The 17,115-nt window shown below is 59.6% G+C and overlaps 1 protein-coding gene across 1 annotated transcript in view; it reads right to left on the minus strand.

The window, feature by feature from the left end:
• Positions 1 to 277: 277 nt before the first annotated feature.
• Positions 278 to 17,115, minus strand: part of Nkd2 (NKD inhibitor of WNT signaling pathway 2) — a 20,639-nt gene continuing 3,801 nt past the window's right edge. Inside the window, exons 2-10 of the mRNA XM_042695252.1 lie at positions 15,518 to 15,621; positions 12,745 to 12,900; positions 7,849 to 7,906; positions 6,851 to 6,978; positions 5,912 to 6,007; positions 4,661 to 4,808; positions 1,941 to 2,025; positions 1,480 to 1,607; positions 278 to 828 (exon numbers count right to left, since the gene is read on the minus strand). Of these exons, the coding sequence (XP_042551186.1) occupies positions 278 to 828; positions 1,480 to 1,607; positions 1,941 to 2,025; positions 4,661 to 4,808; positions 5,912 to 6,007; positions 6,851 to 6,978; positions 7,849 to 7,906; positions 12,745 to 12,900; positions 15,518 to 15,621 (1,454 nt within the window). The remainder of the gene's footprint in view (positions 829 to 1,479; positions 1,608 to 1,940; positions 2,026 to 4,660; positions 4,809 to 5,911; positions 6,008 to 6,850; positions 6,979 to 7,848; positions 7,907 to 12,744; positions 12,901 to 15,517; positions 15,622 to 17,115) is intronic.

Below are 17,115 nucleotides of genomic sequence, written 5' to 3' on the forward strand. Positions count from 1 at the left end.
TAGTGCTGTGCTGACGCCAGCTGCATCTGGGGAGAGCCCCGCAGAGTCTGGAATCACAGGGGAAAGCAGTTAGAATGTGCTCTGAGTTCCCGCTGCTTTGAGTAGTTACACAGAATAGCTTGAGATGACTACGGGGCGGCCGGTGTGCTGGTGTCGGCGTGGTGAGGGACACTGGTGGGCGGGTCCTGGAGGGGCCCGGCCTGTCTCCTGGTGCCGAGTCCCCGCTCTGGACCCCTCCCTGGGGCCCACGGTCCTCGGCCGGGACCCCAGCACTCGGCTAGGATGGGTGGAAGTGGTGGTGGTGGTGGTGGTGGTGATGCTCGTGGTGGTGGTGGTGCTCGTGCCGCTGGGTCACGGGCAACACGCAGCCCTCGGGGCCCAGCACGGGCGGCAGGTCCCGCACCACCTCGTGCTCCCCCAGGGCGGGCTGGCCGTGCGTGGTCTTGAGTGGAGAGTGGCCTTCCCTGGCCTTTTGCCGGTACCGCTTCTGGCCGTGGGGCGGGGGCGGGGGTGGGGGGAGGTGGGGGCCGTCCTGCACAGTTTGGGGTGGGGCAGCGGCTGCCAGGCAGTGGCTGGGGGCTCTCCCAGCCTTGCTGCTGCCTGGCCCCCCGGGGGGCTTCCCGCCACCCTTGGGGGACCTGGGGAACTGCTTTTCCAGCCCCTTCGGGCCCCGGAGGGCAGGCTCAGCAGCGGGCGCCGTGTGGTCAGCCAGCACCTGTGACCTGCGCTGCGGCCCGCTGTGCGCGCCCGGCTCCTGGGGGCGGCACCTGCCCTGGGGGTGCGCGGCCCTGCTGTGGTGCTCCTGTCGGGCTCGCTCCGGAGGGGACCCTGTGGCGGCACACGGGGCTGGAGTCAGGCCTTCCGGGGCTTTTCCTAAAGATGGGCGCACCAAGGCCCCAGTGGGGTCTGCACCAGCGTGTCCTCGTCCGAGGCTGCCTGGCGGCCACAGGCTTCATCAAATGTCCACACCCCAGTGCACTCCAGGGAGGGCCCAGCCTAGCCCTGGACCTGCCCTGGACTGGGGGGCGGCTCTGTCTGGAGACTGGCTACCACCCCAGAAGAGGGCACAGCCGCCTTGGACCTGTCCCGTGGGGTTCCTGGGGTAGCCCTTCTCTGCTGCTCCTCTGGGGTCTTGCCCTGTGACAGCCTCCCAGTGGGGGACTGGGATCTGGGGCCGCCACCCCCCTTCTGGCGTGGTATTCCTGTCTTCATCAGAGGCGGGCTCTGCTCCTAGGCCTTGGGCCTCGGGGCCTCGGAGGCGGGGTGGGCACCCCCCCCCCCCAGCCTGTCAGTGCCCTGGCCGGGCTTCCCGAGTGGACCCTAGCAGGGCCCCACCTCGAGGCCTCAGTGGACAGGAGGTGAGGCTTGGGCCCACTTGGGGGACGGAGGGGACTTGGGAGGGGAGGACGGTGCCCGGACCCTGCTGCGGTGCACCAGCCGGCAGCACCAGGGCAGTGGTGAGTGAAGACGGATACCCACCGGGACCAAACCTGGATGTGTAGTTCTCGATTCCGGCAAGGTCCAGGTAGTGGTTCCTCCGCTCCGTGTTCTCGTCCACGCAGTAGGGTCCCCGCATGGAGCAGGGCTGCGAGTCTGCGTTGGGCCTCCTGCGTGGGACAGAGGTGGGGCCTGACCAGGAGCAGCCTCGAGTGGATGGTGGCCAGAGGCGTGGATGGCACTCCCTGCCCGGGAGAGCCGGAGAGGAGCACGCGGCTGTGTGTCAGCCACAGCAAGGCCCGTGGCCAACGGTGACCAGCCTGCAGCCCCGCGGCCCCCTCCAGGGCCGGGGACGAAGCCACCCAGTAGGAGGAGCACACTCAGGTGGTGGCTCCAGCCAACCAAAGCCTCCCTGTCCTCTGACAGGCCTGGCGTTCAGCGCTGCCCAGGCCTCCCGGCAGCCTGCAGCGCCTGCCTGGCCAGGCCGCCCGGCACCGCCCTACCTGCAGTGGTAGGACAGTCTCCTGTCGGCCACCCTCGGGTCATCTGCGATGTTACTCTCGGTCCTGCTGCGCGGGGGCTCCTGGTCTGAAAAGGTGGTGTCCCCGCCAGCCTCACTGGTACCCGTGAACACGAGGCCCACCTACCTCCCAGCCCATGGAGCCACCCACCCACTGCCTGCCCCCTCTGCCCCCCATGCGTCCACTCCCTGAGCACTCGTTGAACCGATCCTCATCCAGTCCCTCCTCCTGCCTTTGTTCTCTTGCCCTGCCACCCTCCTCTAGACACCATTGACCTGCCCACTCGCGTTTTCATTCATCCTCATGTCTTCATAATTTACTCATCCACACATTTATTTTTCCAGCACTGGAGTTTGAACTCAGGATCTCATGCCTGGCTGGCTTGCTCAGCTGGTGCTCCGCCATGTGAGCCATGCCTCCATCTGGGCCTTCCAAAGGTTATTTTGGAGATAGATCCTGGTGGACTTCTCTGTCTGGGCTGGCCTAGCTATTCAGAGTAGCTAGGATTACAGACATGAGCTACCAGCACCCGCTTTATGTGTGTGTGTGTGTGTGCACGCGCGTGCACGTGTGTGCATGCGTGTGCATGTGCGCACACGCACAAGTATATGCATGGTGTGTGTGCAAGTATTTTTTTTTATTGTGAAAATACCGTACAGAGGGGTTACAATTACATGGGCAAGGTAATGAATGCATTTCTTATCAAGCATTGTTGCCTCCTCCTTTGTTTCCCCTTCCCATCCCCTTGTGTGCAAGTATTTATATGTGGTGTAGGAGGATATGTACGTGTAAGACATGACTTTATTCTCTTGCTAAGGCTGACCTAAATACACACCCATTCCTCAGATGTTTGCCCCTGGTAGATAGCATGGCCACCACATTCATGACTAATGCATCCATCCATCCACCATCCATCCAACTATATGCCCATCCATCCACCCACCCATCCATCCACCATGCACCCACCACCCATCCATCATCTAACCATCCACCCAACCACCCATCCATCCATCATCCAACCACCCACCCACCCATCCACCATCCACCCAACCATCCATCCATCCACCCAACCACCCATCCATCCATCCATCATCCAACCATCCACCCACCCACCCATCCGTCCATCATCCAACCACCCACCCACCCATCCACCATCCACTCAACCATCCATCCATCCACCTAACCACCCATCCATCCATCATCTAACCATCCACCCAACCACCCCATCCATCCATCCATCATCCAACCACCCACCCACCCATCCACCATCCACCCAACCATCCATCCATCCACCATCCATCCAACTATATGCCCGTCTATCCACCCACCCAACCATCCACCATCCACCCAACCACCCATCCACCCATCCATCCATCATCTAACCATCCATCCATCCACCCATCATCCATCCATCCATCATCCATCCACCCACCCACCCATCCATCCATCCATCCACCCATCCATCCATCCACCCATCATCCATCCACCCACCCACCCACCCATCCATCCATCCATCCATCCACCCATCCATTCATCCACCCATCATCCATCCACCCACCCACCCACCCATCCATCCATCCATCCATCCACCCACCCACCCATCCATCCATCCACCCATCATCCATCCATCCATCCATCCATCATCCATCCATCCATCCATCCACCCAACCACCCATCCATCCATCATCCAACCATCCACCCACCCACCCATCCAACCATCCATCCACCCATCATCCATCCATCCATCCACCCATCATCCATCCATCCATCCACCCATCCATCCATCCACCCATCATCCATCCATCCATCCATCCACCCATCCATCCATCCACCCATCATCCATCCACCCACCCACCCATCCATCCATCCATCCATCCATCCACCCACCCACCCATCCATCCATCCACCCATCATTCATCCATCCATCCATCCATCCATCCATCCATCATCCATCCATCCATCCATCTACCCAACCACCCATCCATCCATCATCCAACCATCCACCCACCCACCCATCCATCCATCCATCCACCCATCATCCATCCATCATCCATCCATCCATCCATCCATCCACCCAACCACCCATCCATCCATCATCCAACCATCCACCCACCCACCCATCCACCCATCCATCCACCCATCATCCATCCATCCATCCATCCACCCATCATCCATCCATCCATCCATCCATCCATCCATCCATCCATCCATCCACCCACCCACCCATCCATCCATCCATCCACCCATCATCCATCCATCATCCATCCATCCATCCATCCATCCACCCAACCACCCATCCATCCATCATCCAACCATCCACCCACCCACCCATCCACCCATCCATCCACCCATCATCCATCCATCCATCCATCCACCCATCATCCATCCATCCATCCATCCATCCATCCATCCATCCAGGGCCCCGCTTGCATGTTCTGTGCCCTTCCAGGTGTCGTGTGTTGCTTGAGGAATTGTGGAAACAAGACCCGGGGATGGTGCAGGAGGCAGGGGATAAGGGATGAAGGTGCTGGCCCTGGCATGGGGAAGTGAGCTCAGAGGTGAGCTCTGAGAAGCACAGGTGGGCATGGTACATGAATCAGGGCCGGGGGGCAGCTGAAGCCCCAGTCTTTGGAACATGGTGCTTGGGAAACCCAGGCCTACCATGCACTGAGCAGGGTGCTCCTTGGCGCAGGCCCCCTCACCTTGACTGCTGGGAGGACACTCCTTCCTCTTGCTAGAGGGTTCAGGGCTGACCGTCAGCTTCACTCGGAGAGTCTTGCTGCTGCCTGAGCAGTGGTTGATGGAGGCGTCCACAACCTCGTAGATAGTGTGCATCAGGCTGGACATGTCCTGGGACCAACACAGCAGACCTCAGGAGCCCTGCCCTCCCTGTCCCCCGCTGTCCTGCCCCCAGTGCCACTCACGCTCCATCCAGACTACACACCCATGTCCCACCCCCTGGCTGGCACTGGATGCCTGGACAGGTCTCATTTTCAAGGCTGATGTCCACAGGAGTCAGAACTGGCTGTGCAAGCAGGTCGACTCCACGTAGCCACACTCATCCCGCATGCTGGTGTCTGGTTGACTCGCAGCCACACTCATCCCGCATGCTGGTGTCTGGTTGACTCACGCAGCCACACTCGTCCCGCATGCTGGTGTCTGGTTGACACACTCGTCCCGCATGCTGGTGTCTGGTTGACTCACGCAGCCACACTCGTCCCGCATGCTGGTGTCTGGTTGACACACTCATCCCGCATGCTGGTGTCTGGTTGACTCACAGGCACACTCATCCCGCATGCTGGTGTCTGGTTGACTCACAGGCACACTCATCCCGCATGCTGGTGTCTGGTCGACTCCACGCAGCCACACTCATCCCGCATGCTGGTGTCTGGTTGACACACTCATCCCGCATGCTGGTGTCTGGTTGACACACTCATCCCGCATGCTGGTGTCTGGTCGACTCCACGCAGCCACACTCATCCCGCATGCTGGTGTCTGGTTGACTCGCAGCCACACTCATCCTGCATGCTGGTGTCTGGTTGACTCACACAGCCACACTCATCCTGCATGCTGGTGTGTGGTGGCCATGCATTTACTTCCATTTCTTTGTTACTCTGGACACACAGCCCTGCTGGATGGAGGCACGCTGGGGACCAGGCTGGCCCAGCTGCAGAAACAAGATTACACTAGGCTCTGCCCCGGGAGCTAGGTATTGAAGGCACCAATTCCAGCTGATTGACCAGTTGCAGTGGGTCCTGCCATGTCCACCTCCTATCCTGTCTCGAAAGATGCCAGCTAGTTTCTCCTCTCCATCCAGCATGGTCTGTCTCTCCATCTTGGAGACACACACACCATCTGTTCATCCCTCTCTTGGACCAGCTGGATTTGCACATACCACAGGCCACGTCCTGAGTCCCCTCCCGTGGCCAGTCTGCAGCACATGTCCACGTTACCTCTCTGGTGACCTTCCCACTGTTGTCAAAGTCGTAGAGCGTGAAGGTCCATTCTTGGCGGTTGTCTTCCTCCACTGAGACATCACACTGCAGGGCCTACAGGTGGCAGGTGGGTCGGGTGGGGAAGTGGCGCTCAGACCAGGGGCCAGGAATCTGCCCTGCAACCACCGGGTCTTCACGTTCACCAGACAAGGGGACCACAACCCCAAAGGGCTTTCTACCAGAAATTTCCATGGGATATGAGTAGGCTCTCCCTTCCAGCCAGGAAAGGGATCTAAAGGCACAGCCAGAACCTCCAGACTCACCTCACCCTAGCCTAATGGCACCACTCCTTGTGGGCATCAAGCTCCAAGCCCTGGACTGGGTTTGCCTACTGTAGGCTGCGTCCCTGCCCACGGTGGTCAGCACTGCCCGTGAGCTGTGTCCCCACTCACAGTGGTCAGCATGCATTGCACATGGACCATCAGCTGTCAGTCCAGAACCCAGACTTAACATCAGAGGTGATGTGCTGCTCCCAGAAGCCCCTGGACTCCGTGCAGTCTTCGCTGACACTCTTGGGGCTGAGCACATCGACCTTAAGTGCCTCAGACATTTTAGTGTTGCACAAACAGACTTAGTCCACTTTGGAGTGACCCCTGCACTACCACTCAGCTTTAGTTTCTCTGTGATGCCTGGAACTGGCTGAGCTACCAGAAACCATGGGCTGGAAGCACCCAGAACCCACGTGGGGCCAGGCCTTGGGCACCCACCGGGGACCCACGCAGGACCAGGCCTCAGATGCCCACTGGGGACTCACACGGGGCCTGGCCTGAGTGCCTACGGGGACCCACGCGGGGCCGGGCCTCGGGCGCCCACCGGGGACCCACGCGGGGCTGGGCCTCGGGCGCCCACCGGGGACCCAGGAATGTGCCCATATGGTAACAGAAGGCAGAGCCTTACCTCGATGTTCAGGCTCTTCCCCCCTGGTCCCTGTGGACCCTCACAGCTCCCTGTCTTCTCGCCGTCCTCTGTGCCGATGAGCTGTCCTGACCCCTTGTGGCCCTCAGCCTTCTCGGGGGGCACTGCCACTAGGGTATGAGAGGTTGGGGGTGGGCCTGGTGCCCGTGGGTATGAGGACGCAGGTCTGGGTTTCTGCCCTGGCCAAGCCTCTGGCTGCTTCCAGCTGGGCAGGTGGAATGTGTCCCTTCTGAGCAAGGTGCCCATGGGTCAGCAGGGAGAGGTCTTGCTGAGCCCTTACCCCCTCCCGGCAACCCCAGCCAGGTGCCCCCTCCAGCCAGCTCCCTGGTGCCAATCACGCTCCTGTAGGGAGCAAAAGGTCCTTAGGGCGGCTGAGGTGCGGGGGAGTTGGGGGAAGGCCCTGCGCGGGGCTTCCTCCCCCTCTGTGCCCCAGCACCCAGTGCCATCGCCCCGGGGCCCAGGGCAAGGCTGTAGTGGTCAGCTGACAGCCTTGCCTGCTGCAAGGAGCCCCCGGTGCTGGGCCTTGTTTGTTCTCTGGGCCCCAAGCCAAGTTCCCAGATGGCAAGCAGGCCTGCTGGAGGAGCTCCATGCAGTAGGATCGGGAGGAGGCCGGAGGGGCCCTGGAGCGCCAGCCATGGCGGCAGCGGCTCATTCCACATGCACAGCAGTGTATCGCGGGGGGCACCACTCCACACTGCAGGGACCCCGGCACACCAGCCAGGTGTTGGCTCAGAATTCACAACTGTCTGTGCACAGAAGCCAGCTCCCCTGCCACTCCTGGAATGTGCAGGGACGCCGGCTCTGCCTGCTCCTCTGATCGAGGGCTGTGCAGCCTGCTCCGGGCAGGGCCTCAGGAGCCGGGTACCGTGCACCGCTCTGAAGCCTGGGATGGCTCACCCTCGCACAGCGTCTGAGGTGTGCATCTCACATAGGAGAGGCCTGGGCGGTGCGGGAAGAGCAGCCACGGAGGCCACACTCACCTAGAGGCCCCTGTTCCTCTCGAAAAGGCCCCTCCTTGGGGTCCCCACTGAGCAGCCCCTGCAGAGAACATTGCCGTGAGTGACCATCGGACAGGTGTGGTGTGAACTCACACCAGAAATACCACCCTGTGCAGTGATCGGGGCGGGCAGTCACTGCGGGCAATAACTGCTGGTTGAGACGCAGCATTCCCCTGCCACAGCCCTAAACACAAGAGGCCAAGAGTCCTGGAGCCCGCCCGGCCTCTGACCCCTGGCCAGCCTGCAGCACTTCCCACCAACGCTGTGCCCCTGGTGTCTGGAGCCCAGGGCACCTGCCGGAGCAGCAGTGTGGCTGGCATAGCTTCCAGGACCAACCACCAGGGGGCGCCCGTCAGCCCACAGCTGACCTCAAGTCAAGTCATGGAAAAATGGGAAACACTTCAAACACATCCAAGCAATGCTTCAGCCAAGAAACTGCAGCACAGAAGCTCACGTGGTTCTCATAAATAACCCACAGAGGCGAAGGGTAGGAGAAGAGCACAGAATGAGCCGAGGGGTGCTGTCTGCCGCCAAAGGGCCTGGGGTGGGAACGTGGAGCCCAGCCCCTCACTGAAGACATGATGTCCACACACTGACCAGCCCATCACTGAGGACATGATGATGTACACACACTGCCCAGCCCCTGACTGAGAACATGATGTCCACACACTGCCCAGCCCCTCATTGAGAACATGATGATGTCCACACACTGCCCAGCCCCTCACTGAGACCATGATGTCCACACACTGCCCAGCCCCTCACTGAGGACATGATGATGTCCACACACTGCCCAGCCCATCACTGAGGACATGATGATGTCCACACACTGCCCAGCTCCTCATTGAGAACATGATGATGTCCACACACTGCCCAGCCCCTCACTGAGGACATGATGTCCACACACTGCCCAGCCCCTCATGGAGGACATGATGATGGCCACACACTGCCCAGCCCCTCATTGAGATCATGATGTCCACACACTGCCCAGCCCCTCACTGAGGACATGATGTCCACACACTGCCCAGCCCCTCATTGAGATCATGATGTCCACACACTGCCCAGCCCCTCATTGAGATCATGATGTCCACACACTGCCCAACCCCTCATTGAGATCATGATGTCCACACACTACCCAACCCCTCATTGAGATCATGATGATGTCCACACACTGCCCAGCCCCTCACTGAGATCATGATGATGTCCACACACTGCCCAGCCCCTCATTGAGGACATGATGATGTCCACACACTGCCCAGCCCCTCATTGAGACCATGATGTCCACACACTGCCCAGCCCCTCATTGAGAACATGATATCTACACACTGCCCAGCCCCTCACTGAGATCATGATGATGTCCACACACTGCCCAGCCCCTCATTGAGATCATGATGATGTCCACACACTGCCCAGCCCCTCATTGAGACCATGATGATGTCCACACACTGCCCAGCCACTCATTGAGACCATGATGATGTCCACACACTGCCCAGCCCCTCACTGAGATCATGATGATGTCCACACACTGCCCAGCCCCTCATTGAGACCATGATGATGTCCACACACTGCCCAGCCCCTCATTGAGACCATGATGTCCACACACTGCCCAGCCCCTCATTGAGAACGTGATGATATCCACACACTGCCCAGCCCCTCATTGAGACCATGATGATGTCCACACACTGCCCAGCCCCTCACTGAGGACATGATGTCCACACACTGCCCAGCCCCTCATTGAGAACATGATGATGTCCACACACTGCCCAGCCCCTCACTGAGAACATGATGTCCACACACTGCCCAGCCCCTCATTGAGAACATGATGTCCACACACTGCCCAGCCCCTCACTGAGGACATGATGTCCACACACTGCCCAGCTCCTCATGGAGGACATGATGTCCACACACTGCCCAGCCCCTGACTGAGAACATGATGTCCACACACTGCCCAGCCTCTCATTGAGACCATGATGTCCACACACTGCCCAGCCCCTCATTGAGACCATGATGATGTCCACACACTGCCCAGCCCCTCACTGAGGACATGATGATGTCCACACACTGCCCAGCCCCTCACTGAGGACATGATGTCCACACACTGCCCAGCCCCTCACTGAGGACATGATGATGTCCACACACTGCCCAGCTCCTCATTGAGAACATGATGATGTCCACACACTGCCCAGCCTCTCATTGAGAACATGATGATGTCCACACACTGTCCAACCCCTCATTGAGAACATGATGTCCACACACTGCCCAGCCCCTCATGGAGAACATGATGATGGCCACACACTGCCCAGCTCCTCATTGAGAATATGATGATGTCCACACACTGCCCAGCCCCTCATTGAGACCATGATGTCCACACACTGCCCAGCCCCTCATTGAGAACATGATGATGTCCACACACTGCCCAGCCCCTCATTGAGACCATGATGATGTCCACACACTGCCCAGCCCCTCATTGAGACCATGATGTCCACACACTGCCCAGCCCCTCATTGAGAACATGATGATGTCCACACACTGCCCAGCCCCTCATTGAGACCATGATGATGTCCACACACTGCCCAGCCCCTCATTGAGACCATGATGATGTCCACACACTGCCCAGCCCCTCATTGAGACCATGATGATGTCCACACACTGCCCAGCCCCTCATTGAGAACATGATGTCCACACACTGCCCAGCTCCTCATGGAGGACATGATGTCCACACACTGCCCAGCCCCTCATTGAGAACATGATATCCACACACTTCCCAGCTCCTCACGGAGGACATGATGTCCACACACTGCCCAGCCCCTCACTGAGAACATGATGATGTCCACACACTGCCCAGCCCCTCATTGAGACCATGATGATGTCCATACACTGCCCAGCCCCTCATTGAGACCATGATGATGTCCACACACTGCCCAGCCCCTCATTGAGAACATGATGATGTCCACACACTGCCCAGCCCCTCATTGAGACCATGATGATGGCCACACACTGCCCAGCTCCTCATTGAGATCATGATGTCCACACACTGCCCAACCCCTCACTGAGAACATGATGTCCACATACTGCCCAGCTCCTCACTGAGAACATGATGTCCACACACTGCCCAGCCCCTCATTGAGACCATGATGATGTCCACACACTGCCCAGCGCCTCACTGAGGACATGATGATGTCCACACACTGCCCAGCGCCTCACTGAGGACATGATGTCCACACACTGCCCAGCTCCTCATTGAGAACATGATGATGTCCACACACTGCCCAGCCCCTCACTGAGGACATGATGTCCACACACTGCCCAGCCCCTCATGGAGGACATGATGATGGCCACACACTGCCCAGCCCCTCATGGAGGACATGACAATGCCTGACCATCCTGGTTTCTCACTGACTGGACACAGGGCACCAACCCAGGGGCTCTGTGTATTTGCAGGACACAGAGGAAATGTGACCCTTCTCAAACCCAGGAAAGTGTCCCCAGCTTGTTGTTTCTGAGGCTTGGCAGGAAATGCAAGAAGACATTAACAACAAACATGGACAGACCAATTATTCTGCAGGCTGCTGGGAAGAAGACCAGGAGACACTCAGGTGCAGTGAGAGAGGGGGAGGGAGGGATGGAGGGAGAGGGAAGGAGGGAGAGAGGGAGGGGGAGGGAGAGAGAGTGAGAGAGAGGGGGGAGGGAGAGGGAGAGAGAGGGGGGAGAGGAGAGGAAGAGAGAGAGAGGGGGGGAGAGATAGAGAGGGGGAGGGAGGGGGAGGGAGAGGGAGAGAGGGAGAGACAAGAGAGAGAGAGGGAGAGGGAGAGGGAGAGGGAGAGGAGCCACAGCCAGACTCGGCAGCAGCCGAGTGCCCCTGAGGGGGGCCGGGATGCCGGACGCTCCCATGCCCTGGGCAGGGAGAGGGGTCCCTCGGGGTGGACAGAGCCTCATGAAGATACAGTGCCCTCCACGCAGCCGCTCCACCCACACTCCCGCCGCACACCACCGTCTTTGGAGGTGCCCCGGCCCCCCAAAGCCCGGTTGCAACGGGAATGTGAGAGCAGGCAGAGCCCCCTGGGAGGAGGGAGGTCCCGCCCCCCGCCACTAGAGCCCAGTCCAGCACCCCGTGTCCCAGGCCCCCGTGTGTTGGACCCACCAGGAAAATGTTGCTTGTGGAGTTTGGCCTCAGGATTCCTTTTGGAGGGTCATGCCAGAGCCCATTTTAGTAAGAGAATATAGCTATCAAAAAGCACTCAGCCAGATGTTGGTGGCCCACACCTGTAATCCTAGATACTCAGGAAGCTGAGATTTGAGGATCTCGGTTCAAAGCCAGCCCAGGCAGAAAAGTCCATGAAGCTCATCTGCAATTATCCACCAAACAACAAGCTGGAAGTGGAGTTGTGGCTCAGAAAGCACAGCGCTAGCTTGAGCAAACAAGCCCAAGGACAGTGCCAGGCCCCGAGTTCAGCCGCAGGACCCGGGGAGCGAAGCCCTCCTTCCCTCTCTGACTGTACAGTGGCTGACCAGGCCCTTGGCACCTGCCCCAGGCAGAGCAGAGGCCTCTTGTGTGAGGAATCTCTGACTCTCGGGGGTTCCATGGCGGGATGGCTCGTGGGTCTCATGCCAGGCTAGACACTGCAATTCACGGACGGACGCCTGGCCCATCACAGGGTGCGCCACTGTCCAAGGCCCGCAGGGAAGGTCACTGCTGCCGGTGCCCGGTGGGCTGGCTGGGACTCCACACCCACCTCAGAAGTCCTGCTGGCTTGCCCCAGACATGCCGGCGGGCAGGGAAGGGAGTCTATGCACAGCGTGCGCACACAGCACTTCTGAGGCTTGGCCCTGCTCAGGCCAATGGCCGGAAGGCCTGGATCCCGCATGGCTGGTGTCTCTCACCGCGCCACAAGCAGGAGACAGCCAGGCGGACACTGCAGACGCATCCTGGGAGCGCCGCACCCCCTCGGCCTGGTGGGAGCCCTGCAGCCCTCTTGAATGAGAAGCAGCTTCTAGAAAGGCGCTGGGAGTCGCAGACTCTGGAGGGTGCCGTAGCTCCTGGTGAGACCAGAGATACAACCGACATATGGGAGTCCCGAGCTGGCTACACGCGGTGATCACAGCACAGGCCACAGGGAAAGGAAGAGCCAGCCCTGAGCACTGGCTTCGGCATGGTTACAGATCAGAGTATAATGAATGGATGATAGATGGATGGGTGGGTGGGTAGATGTGTGGATTGGATGGATGGATGGGTGGGTGGGTGGGTGGGTGGGTGTGTGGATGGATGGATGGATGGGTGGGTGGGTGGGTGGGTAGGTGTGTGGGTGGATGGATGGATGGGTGGGTGAGTAGGTGGATGGATGGATGGATGGGTGGGTGGGTGGGTGGGTGTATGGATGGGTGGGTGGGTGGATGGGTGGGTGGGTAGGTGGGTGGATGGATGGGTGGGTGGGTGGATGGATGGGTGGGTGGGTGGATGGGTGGGTGGGTGGGTGGATGGGTGGGTGGGTAGGTGGATGGATGGATGGATGGGTGGGTGGGTAGGTGGATGGATGGATGGATGGGTGGGTGGGTGGGTGGGTGGGTGGGTATGTGGGTGGGTGGATGGATGGGTGGGTGGGTGGATGGATGGGTGGGTGGGTGGATGGGTGGGTGGGTAGGTGGGTGGATGGATGGATGGGTGGGTGGGTAGGTGGATGGATGGATGGATGGTGGGTGGGTGGGTGGGTGGGAGAATATGGGCATTCAAGACAGAAGAGGACTGGGTTCAATCCTCAGCACTGCAAAGGAAAAAAAAGAAAAGAAAAGAAATCTGCTCAGACCCTAGCCTGGTCTCCTGGACACATTTCCAAATGCTTCAATAACCAAGACTACTTTGATCAATCAAGGCTAAAAAAGCTAATCAGGCTGCTATAACCAAGGCTGTGATAACCAACCATGGCTGCTTTAACCAACCAAGACTGGAATAAACAACTAATTCTGCAAGAAAAATCTAGACTGCTATAGCCAAACAAGGCTGCGTCAACCCACAGCAGCCGGTCCCGCAGGGCAGTGTGTCCAGGGAGCAGGAGGCAGTACAGCCCGCCAGCCCCAGAACATTCAGCTTTCTAAGTGCTAAGTCTCGAGAGCCAGACGGATCAAAGAGGAGGAAATGAGCATTTGTGGGGAAAGTAATTCAGGTCTCTGTGCCTGTTGATTTAAAGCCAAACGTTCCCTGCACTCATAAAACACTCTTTAATCTAACTGCTTCAATTACATAGAAGGGCCAAGAACTTTAATTGTAACTTATAAAACCTGCCCAGGGCCCCTGGCCGGATGAGCTCCCCCCCCCCCGGCCCCCCAGGGCAGCGGAATCCCTAGAACGCAGAGGCCAGGCCGGGCTGGGCGCACACAGACGTTACCTGGCCCTGCATGCACAGCACAGCAGTGGGGCGCGGCCGGTGCCCTGCAGCCCTGGCTCCCTCCTCTCCCGCTCCGCTCTCAGGAAACCTGAGCCCGCACACACCCTGCCCCGACCCTCGTCCCTTCCACCTCCCCTTGGCCAGGCTTCCTGCCATGTCCCCTCTTCACCCCCTCCGCAGCCAGCTGCTCAGGTCTGCCCTGTCCAGAAACCACTGAGGAAGCCTGCCCGGCCAAGCCCCCCCCGCCCCCACGGGAGGAGCCCTTGGCTGGCAAGGCCCCCAGGGCCAGTGATGAGAGCTTGCTGACGCCTGCTCTGGCCTTGCCCATTGCCGGCGGAGTCTCCCTCATCCTGACCCTCACCGGAAGCGGCGGCTGGTCAACCCGGGCCCTTGGGGACCAAGGTCCTCCCTGGGGTCCTTGTCTGGCTGAGAACACGCCCTCACCACGCCAAGGCAAGCTGGCACAGGGAGCTCTAGTCACCGAGAGTCCTTTTCTAGAAAGGAGACACCGAGCCGTGGCGATCGGCGCCCTGGCCGCGGAAGGCCTGAGTTTTGGCTGAGATGCTGCTCCGTGTCTTCCTCCCCTGCCCTCAGGTGGAGAGTCCACGGGCTCTCCCTCCTCAGCTGCAGAGCCGCCAGGAGCATCTGGGAGGGTCTGGGTGGTCAGAAGGCTGCGGGGTGCAGGCCAAAGCCTGGGTCCCCTGGGGTGTGGGCTGCAGCTGGCCGAGGCCACTAGAACACTGCGGGAGTAGCCGGAGTAGCCTGGCCGGGGCAGGCAGCCACACACAGGCCAGCCGTGAGACGTGAAGCAGGAGACCCAGCGTCCCGCAGGGTGAATGTGAGCAACATGAGCAACGCAAGCAAACTCCTGGGGACCCAGGTTGGGGCCTTGTCCCCAGGACCCAGCTGGACGCCGAGGGACGGGTGGAGGAGCGGCTGGAGGCCTGGAGCAGAGGCCCGTGTGGGGAGCGTTCAGGGCAGAGAAGCAGGGAGGAATAGGGCTGCAGGGTGGACCGGCCAGGCCCTTGCCTTGGCTGGCCCGACAGTCGTGTTTGAGGCCATGTGTGCAGCGAGGGCTGACAGGGCACAAGGCCAGGGGGGCGTGGGGGACGTATGTCCCGGCGCAGAGGAAGCATGGGGCCGGGAGTCGTTAAGCACAAAGGCCGCGTTCCTCCCGGCTACAGCGCAGACCAGCGCGTCGGGGTGTGGGGGCGCCCTGTGCTCCCTCCCGTGGGGCTCTGAGGAGCACTGTTTTCTTAGGTGAGGGACCCCACCTGGTGTGGCTGCAGCCGGCGGCTGGAATTCAACTTCCAGGTGCTCCGCTGGCCCGTCTGTCTGGAAACACAGCGGCTTTGAAGTCGCGTCTCGGTTTCAGCGGCTAAACAGTTGCAGATGTGACCATGTCGTTTTATGGGCTTAATAATTCCAAGACATGTGCAGTGGGGCCCAGGCCTCGGCGGGCCCCTTCCGTCTGCTGCTCTGCGCGGGGTGCTGAGACCGCATCCAAGCGCAGAGTTGAAGAAGGCGAACCGGAGCCTGCTGGGCGGCCCCTCCAACGGCCTCCTCCGTCCACACAGGTGCAGGCCTACCTCCTTGTTTACTTCCTAAATCAGAAAAGTACCAAGACCTGAGGACAGCTCTACTCTGCCTTCCTGCTGTATTCGTGGGTAAGGACCGTTCTGTCAGATTTTGGGACAACCTTGCTCTAAATTTACTGCTAGACTGGTAACTTGGGGTCACATGGTCTCCTAAAATCTCTATACTTCCCACCATGCCTCACTGTAACCCTGCTTCCCGGGCCAGGCCAAATACAGACCTCCCCATGGTGACCTCCTCCGGCCCCTGCCGTGACTTCCTGTCCCTTCCATTAGTGGCAGGTGCCACACTGGGTGTAGACCCTCTCACCCCCAAACACGCTGGCCCCGAGATGGCTGGGACGGAGGCCCACACACGGCCCAGGGCATGGGCAGGGCTGGCACACCGTGCCCTGTCCACGAGGAAGCACAGAACCATTTACTCGGTGCTGCAGGGAGGAGTTGAGACCCTGTGCTGACAGAACCTCTCCAGCACGAGGAGGGCCAGGAGACAAGCAGGGAGGCGTCGGCAACACCTCTGCTGGAACCCGGGGCACATGGTTCTCCACCTTCACGGGGACCTGGACAAGCTGTGCTTCCTACATTAGCAGCGTGAGTGGGAAAGGGAAGCTCAGGACACAGGCTGACCCTGCAGGCCCTGCGGGCCCTGCGGACATCCACCGTCAGCTGGACCTTCACAGGGACAGCACATAGGGGCTGCTTTTGTGCAGGGACTTAAAGGCAGGAGGCACAGTGTGTACCACGCCCCTCACACATGCACGCACGCACTTGGAGTGCTTTTAGTTGATCACTAGGTCTTCAGGGACCCTGTCACAGCTAGCACCAGCCCCGCCGCTTTCTCCCTGCTGCCATTTCCAACTGGCAATTTAGAATTTCACAGAAAAAGGAGACCAAGCAAGGGCGGCCCTCCCACCCTGGCAATTGCTCAGAGCTCACAAGCCACTGCGGCTACAAACCAAGAGAATAACACCCGGATTCCAGAGTCCCCCAAGCTCCAGACCTCATCCTCAGCTGCTGCATGAGGGCTTGCTCAACTGTTGGACACGCAGGCCTACGTGGGCACCCTCTGACTCTCCACACCAACCCTCTGGACAGCCTTGTATTCTCTCATGCATATGAAAGCCTTCTGTTTCCCATTTCAAAGGAAGATTCATTCCAAATCTGGAAGAGAACCCCACTGCATTCCCATTATTGTTTAAATTAAATTACTGCTCTGGTTTCCGTTTAGAAGGCTCCTACATTAACCACGTGTAGTGAGGGGTACAAGGCCCAGGCCA

This window comes from Dipodomys spectabilis, unplaced genomic scaffold, assembly GCF_019054845.1.
Source record: "Dipodomys spectabilis isolate Male_0828 unplaced genomic scaffold, ASM1905484v1 ptg000179l, whole genome shotgun sequence".
In the NCBI taxonomy this organism is placed as follows: Eukaryota; Metazoa; Chordata; class Mammalia; order Rodentia; family Heteromyidae; genus Dipodomys; species Dipodomys spectabilis.